Below are 6,854 nucleotides of genomic sequence, written 5' to 3' on the forward strand. Positions count from 1 at the left end.
GAATTCGGATGAAGCTGGGATGGGGCAATGTTACACGACCACAACAAGTCGGTCTCGAAAGCAGTAAATGGAAAAGTAATGTCCAACTGGCTGAAGAAATATTCATAGGCATAGAAGAAAGGACGCTCCCCCCCCCCGACCGAAGTAGGAAAACAAACCCTCTCGTCAGAGTCAGGCGCTACAAGCTCATAATCCCTCTCCCGGGCACTACTACCACAAATCCTATGACGTTTCCTCAGCTCTACACAAAAATCAGCGTCCACCATAGAGACACACATTAAGACAAGGGAGTCCAGCCAATCAGACATCCCCTCGGGAACTTTAGAAGACATCTCTACAATATTATTACGAGAAGACATGAGGCCAACTAATCCTACAATAAGAAAAGAAGATTGGATTACTAAAAAACATCTCGGACGAAGGGCAAAACAACTCGACTAATATGGTACAGAAGAACAAACAGAAAAGGAAAACCCCAAGACTCAAACCAAAGTCCTGGGACATCCTTTGGAGGCAGTAACAAAGCAAGGTTTCAGGAAAAATCTACAGCTTACATCCCGGCATCTCTCAAACAAGAAAAGAAGATTTCAAACAACAAACATTTTGAAAAACACAAAAATTCATCAAAGCCACTATCTTTTTACAGTTTATCAGTAAAAAGCATTGCCAACATCAAACATGCCAAGTGGAAATCGTCAAAGACACAACCTTTTTTCAGAATCAAACAAAACCATCATCAAAAGCACAAACAGAAACGGTGATAACATGCAAAATCCCTAAAAGCATCAAACAACAGGAAAAGGCAAAAAGGTTCATGCAAAAAGGCGAAGAAAACTCCTAGAACACACATTACAACAGCAATCAGGCACAGCAAAAGCAGAAAGATCCAAACTTTCTCCAAAGCAAAATCAAAACTTTCTCAAAATCAGACATGAAAAAGTGACACAGAAAAGAGAAAGGAAGAAAAATCAAACCTGGAAAAATAGGAGAAAACCTCAAAAGAAAGCTGAAGAGCAGAAGCGGCAGGCAAAAGACCCACCCCTCGAACGGAAAAACTCGCCAAAAGTAGGAAATGGAAGGTGAAATCCAAAATCACCCCTCTTCCACAGAAAGCAGTAGCAAGCAGGCGTCACAAGGAGAAACTATGAACCCTAGGCGAAAAACAGAAAGAAAGAAAAATAAGGGAGGTGACGAAGAAGAGAAACTGTTTCTAAATTGCAAAATTCAAAATAAAGCCAAGGGAAACGGGGCAATCAATACCAATTAATGAAGGTATTAAACCCTCGCATGTTCCCAAGAACAAAGCGCTGATATAAAAGCGCGCGCTGTCAGAGGAAAATGTTCCACATTCAAAAAGGTTCTACAAAGAAAGGAATCGACTAAATGCTTGAGTTCGGCATTCACTAGAGAAGGACCGAAGTCAAGGACTCGACCTCAAAAAAGAAGACCGAGCTCAAGCAGGGGCACTGTTCATACCCTGGGTCGAGCTGTCCGACCCGGGATGATTGGCGACAAAGCGACCGACCTCTTCAGGTCAGACTATCTGACCTCTTCCTAAAAGAGGTCGGCCAAATCGACAGAAAAGCCCAAAAAAGGGCCCAACTCAAGGAATACGACCCAGATCCAAAGGCAGCCCAAGCCTATAGAGCTAAGGACGGTTCCATTGAAGATAAGCTGACCTCACCAAAAGATAAAGATAAGTAAGATAACTAACTTATCTATCTAAGAAGGTCATCCCACACTATTATAAATACACTGGAGTACCCATGTATAACTCATACTCTGATTCTACTAAAAACCTGCTTAATACCCATGCTAACTTAAGCATCGGAGTCTCTTGCAGGTACCCCCCACCCTCTGGTGACGAAGGATCAGCAGTGCAGCTAGAGCAACAAGTCGGATACGACAGCTCCGGCCGCCACTCACCAGCCGGACATGTCAGCACCGACCAGCACAGAAGATCTCGTCCGAGATCGACCTCCAGTTTCAGGTAACCCTCGGAACAATTAACATACAGCAGCTATAGCATAACTGATTAATTTTATTTCCTTTTTATTTTTAAGGTTCTAATAGAATAGGTTTATTTTGTTTTATTTCAGAAATACATTGGAAACAAGAACTACTCCAAAGCGGAGAAGACTGGTAAAACAGTATCAAAGCAACAAGGAATTCATGCAGAAAAATACAGCAGAAATTCATAAGAAGCAGCATTTTATCTCTCCCATGATGGCTGGTGGTCATGGACAAAAGAGGGTGACTCCTATGCCTTCTAAGCAAAGCACTCAAAAAGAAGTCCCAATTTCCAAAAGAATGAAAAGTACGCAGAACCAAAAAATTGTAGCTAGTGAAGAAGAACCAGAAAATCTTAAAAAGCGTCCAACCATGGGTATGGATAAATTTTTGGAGACACATGGGATTCATTTGGAAAGAGAAGATGACGATTTTGAATCAAGTGCTGAAAACGAAAGATCTATTCAAGAAAAGCAACAAAATCTTAGGAAGATAAATACAAAATCAAGTTGTCAAGCCATGACACTTGATACATTTTTGGAGACAAATGGGATTCATATGGAAGGAGAGGAGGAACATAGTGGAGCAAATGCTAATGAAGTTGGAGATGATGATGATGATGATGATGATGATGATTTCTCGGATGATGAGGACTATGTTGGTGAATATGAAGATGCAGTTCTTCATGGTGATGACAATCACCTTATGGAAACTAACAATGTTAAAGGTGCTGTACTTTATACATAATTATGATTTTACTTATTCATTAGCATGTATAGCTATATAATTTATTTAAATGGTTAAATTATACATATTTATAGATACTCCAAAGACTAGAAGGACACGAGAAAAAACAAGGTGTGCTAAAATCCATGCAAGAAGTTGGGAAGAAAGAGAAGAGGTGACTTTTTATGAAGGACAAGTAGTGGGACCAACTCCAAGAAGAGTGAAGGATTTAACTTACTTTATTGGAACAAGGGGAAGGAATAGTGATTTCATAACATTGATGTACACTAGTTGGAAAGCTGTGCCCCTCAACGTCAAAAAGCGCATATGGAAATATATTAACGTAAGTGTTTTATTTCTCATCTATTTTTTATGATCTGAAAATTTTCAATTTCGTATGGCTTAGCTGTAGTTTTGTGAAAGTATATAGCTGCTGTTTTACACTGCAGTTTTGTCTTTGTTTTTAGTGTTCTTGAATTGTCATTTACAATTTTTGTTTTGTACTTTTTCGTAGTCAAAGTTCATTCTTCCAAAAGAGGGGAAAGAGTGGGTGATGACTGGTGTTCGAGAAGCTTGGAAAGGTTACAAAACAAGAATCAAGGGAAAGCATTTTGAGATATATAACAACATTGAAGATATGCTGAAAAATCGCCCTTTAGATATTCCAGAAGTTCAATTTCGAAAGTTAATTGCATATTGGAGTATTCCTTCTGTTAAGGTGAGTTGTAGAATAAATAATTCTGTTTCTTTGTCTTTTTTATGCTTTTGGTTTATTATATATAACTCCCTTTAATTTTGTTGGGTATAGGTTCTATCTCGTTTAAATTCTGAAAATCGTAAAAAGCAACAACATCAACATCGAATGGGACCTATAAGTTTTGCAAGAGTGCGTAATGAAATGGTAATAATTTTGATTTTTTATAAGTTTTTTTCTTGTTGTATAATGACCATCTTAAAACTAGATAAATATTATTTTTGGCCATTTTTAATACTCTTTTCCCTTACTTGTAGCGTGAAATGAATGAGAACAAAGAAGACCCATCACAGGTTGATGTGTTTGTTGCAACTCGAACTGGACGAAAAGGAAAAGAGCTTGATTCAGGAACACAAGCTGTTATTGTAAGTCATAATAAGTTGAAGTAGAACTGCCTTAATTTACAAATTGATCTGAAGTATAACTGCCTTAATTTACAGTATCATTTTAAGTCAGATTGTCCTGTATAAAACTTAAGATCCTATCCTGAACATAAAATCCTGGATTCACCATGATCTTAACCCTATTTGGACCCTGAGATCTCTGCCTATCATTAACCATATCTTCCATGTATTGAGGATCAAAGCTCCATTAATGCTGCATCCCTACTCTCATTTGCTTCCATTAACTCCCTCTTGAGTTTCTCAATTGAAACTATTCACATGTCCTTAAGAACTTGAGAAACTTCCTCAGATTCAGTTCTGTTTGGGGAACTCATCATCACATTCTTGCTATGCTTCTTCTTGAACCGAGGAAATAGCCATAACATAACACCTTTACTTTTAGGCTGTGTTTGGAAAGAAGCATGAGAATCAGTGAGTGGAACAAGCTAAAATTGTTATGTTTTCTTTTAATAGGATAAACTTAAGAGCCACCAAGAAGCTGGAGACACTCCCGAGAAATCATTTGCTGCAGTATTTTGCAAAGAACAGCCAGAAAGAGTTCGATGTTATGGGAGGACAATCACAAAAACATCTCTACAGAAAGAACGGGAGATTGCTAAAATTAAGCAACAACATACAGAGACTATAAGTTCAATGAAAACTGAATTTCATGAGACAAAAGATAGAGTCCAAAGTTTGGAGGATCTTGTGAGGCTTCTCTTGCAACAGAGTTCTCTTGGCACAAATATTGATGAAGCACTGTCTTTATTACGAGCCAAGGAATCAACACATGATATAAATAGTAAGCAATGTCTGAATGGCAATGATCGTCCTTCCTCATCAACTCGTGATCCAAAATGATGACTAGGTATAACCAAAAAATTTGCAGTAATTTTTGTGATTTATCATTTATTAGGAATGGACTATCAACATTTTTGGCCTTTGCTTTCTTTGTCTTCTGCCATCTTACTTCATGGTGGCTTCTGCAATACACTCTTGCTATTTTTAATCAATCATCTTTTTTTCTTTTTTCTTTTTAATTACTTATTTTTGTAGCGTTGTGCTACTGTGAGGAAGAAATTTTTTTCTTCATTGCTGAAATAATGTGGCTATGTTGGGGAGTGATACGTGTTGTCACTGCAACAGACTCTAGTAACTGCTGTTTCATTCGCAGGAATGGCAGAAATTGTCAAGGGAGTTGTTTCATATCTTTATCTTTTCATTTTTTCCCCTTCAAAATTATGTTTCAGTCATTTATTTCTCTGTTGCTTTCTCTCAAACATAAATTAATTAATTTTATATGATAGTGATAATAAAAGAATAATCATTAAAAAATAAAAGAGAAAAATCTAATATAGCAGCAACGTTATTTCCTTCCACACCAAACAGTTATGTGAGTGAAGTCTCTTCCTGTGAGCTTGTTCCTTTTGATTCTATGATTCTACATAAGAACTACTAAGCTAATACCTTTTTGGAGCAATCATCATTATCTGAATTGCATTTCTCTTTCTCAGTTTACTCAGGTACTTCATTAAACACATACCATGCATCATTTTCCATTATTGCACCTTTTATGTTTCAATTTTTTTTTAAATGCAACTTTAACTAAACCCCAATTCATTTATGTGTCTGTTTTCATTTGGGAACTTCCGCTTTTATATGTTGTAACTTTATAAGTTGTTTCAATGGATTCTACACTAAAAAATTAAAGTATATGGATCCTGAATTATTTTGTTCCTTTGATTTTATTCTATTAGTGTTGTTTTGCTATTTTATGGATAATCATATGGTTAGAACTTAGAACAATTTGGGAGTTTTCTGACACCTGTATTTTCAACTGACACAGGTTAAGAATTATTGCCTTAATAGGGAAGTTTGATGTTACTCGTACATAGTTATTAGGGGAGTATAACAATGGCTACTGCAGTAGTTATTGGACTCAGTGGAGGCAAGAGGATTTTGAGTTCATCATACCATTACTCTGATGTTACCGAAAAGCTTTCATTTGGCACTGATTTTGGATCCACACACTATCAGATTGTTCCAACAAAGTCAAGCATAGATAAAAAATATGCAAGTAGATTGACATATTTTTGATAAATATTAATTACTATTTTGTTATGACAATTATTGTTAGACAAAAATTTTATTATTTTGTTGAGAATTATTGATGAACATGTATTTGAAATACTAATTGAACTTTTTAATATCTATTTTAATTAGAATTTTATTATTAGTTATTTTGTCTCTTTTATAATTATTTTTTATTGTGCACAAATTTATTTATTAATTAAAATAATTACACATGTATGAACAAAAAATTTTATTGTAAATTTTATTTTTTTATATTTTTATTACAAAAATAATTTTTATTTTTATCAAAAAGGCAACCCTTTTATTAGTTGCATATTTTGAATATTAGACAACACTTGATGGTTGCATATCCAAAAGAAAAGGCAACACTTGTATAGGTTGCATATCCAAAAGAAAAGGCAATACTTTAAAGGGTTGCATATTCAAAACTAATAGGCAACACTTCAAAGGATTGCAAATTCCAACTTATAAGCAACACGTAAAAGAGTTGCATTTTATTGCAAATAGACAACACTTCAAAGGATTGCAAATTTCAACTTATAAGCAACACGTAAAAGAGTTGCATTTTATTGCAAATAGGCAACACTTTTTAGTAGTGACCAAAATACGAGAGAAGAGACAACACTGCAAAAGTGTTGTCTCAAACACACCTTTGAAGTGTTGTTGTTTTTCAACCAAAGGCAACACTTACCAAGTGTTGCTCTCAAAAGCGTTGCTTTTGAAACAAAAAAGTGTTGCCTTGATCTAAGGCAACGGCTGCATATGCAACGTCGACCAAAAACGTTGCCTTAGGCCCAAAAGTGTTGCCATTGATCAAAAGCAACTTTTTGTCAGCCTTTAGGCAACACTTTTTAAATGTTGCCTCAACCTGAAAATGTTGTAGTGAT

General features: G+C 35.8%; 2 protein-coding genes across 3 annotated transcripts; both read left to right on the forward strand.

The window, feature by feature from the left end:
• LOC110265134 (chromatin modification-related protein EAF7-like) lies at window positions 2,227-2,915 on the forward strand. Its single transcript, XM_021107944.1, has 2 exons — window positions 2,227-2,742; window positions 2,832-2,915. Exons 1-2 carry the CDS (start codon window positions 2,227-2,229, stop codon window positions 2,913-2,915), a joined length of 600 nt encoding a protein of 199 aa, XP_020963603.1.
• Window positions 2,826-6,109, forward strand: LOC110264374. Of its 2 annotated transcripts, XR_002350468.1 has the most exons (7): window positions 2,826-3,079; window positions 3,251-3,454; window positions 3,545-3,637; window positions 3,748-3,855; window positions 4,348-4,741; window positions 5,804-5,846; window positions 5,897-6,109. XR_002350468.1 is itself a non-coding variant. In XM_021106323.1 (6 exons), exons 1-5 carry the CDS (start codon window positions 3,017-3,019, stop codon window positions 4,732-4,734), a joined length of 855 nt encoding a protein of 284 aa, XP_020961982.1. In that variant the 5' UTR covers window positions 2,826-3,016; the 3' UTR covers window positions 4,735-4,741; window positions 4,930-5,050. The 2 variants fall into 2 exon arrangements, 1 of the variants encoding a protein (XP_020961982.1); XM_021106323.1 differs by lacking the exons at window positions 5,804-5,846; window positions 5,897-6,109 and adding an exon at window positions 4,930-5,050.

This window comes from Arachis ipaensis, chromosome B07, assembly GCF_000816755.2.
Source record: "Arachis ipaensis cultivar K30076 chromosome B07, Araip1.1, whole genome shotgun sequence".
NCBI classification, from domain to species: Eukaryota; Viridiplantae; Streptophyta; class Magnoliopsida; order Fabales; family Fabaceae; genus Arachis; species Arachis ipaensis.

What these genes read in the sequence shown, in the direction of transcription:
- LOC110265134 (XM_021107944.1), top strand. Translation starts at nt 2,227, where the DNA reads ATGGCTGGTGGTCATGGACAAAAGAGGGTGACTCCTATGCCTTCTAAG. An exon ending in CTAACAATGTTAAAGGTGCT is followed by an intron (nt 2,743 to 2,831) that starts GTACTTTATACA and finishes ACATATTTATAG; the next exon opens with ATACTCCAAAGACTAGAAGG.
- LOC110264374 (XM_021106323.1), top strand. Translation starts at nt 3,017, where the DNA reads ATGTACACTAGTTGGAAAGCTGTGCCCCTCAACGTCAAAAAGCGCATA. An exon ending in GCATATGGAAATATATTAAC is followed by an intron (nt 3,080 to 3,250) that starts GTAAGTGTTTTA and finishes ACTTTTTCGTAG; the next exon opens with TCAAAGTTCATTCTTCCAAA. An exon ending in CAGGAACACAAGCTGTTATT is followed by an intron (nt 3,856 to 4,347) that starts GTAAGTCATAAT and finishes TTCTTTTAATAG; the next exon opens with GATAAACTTAAGAGCCACCA.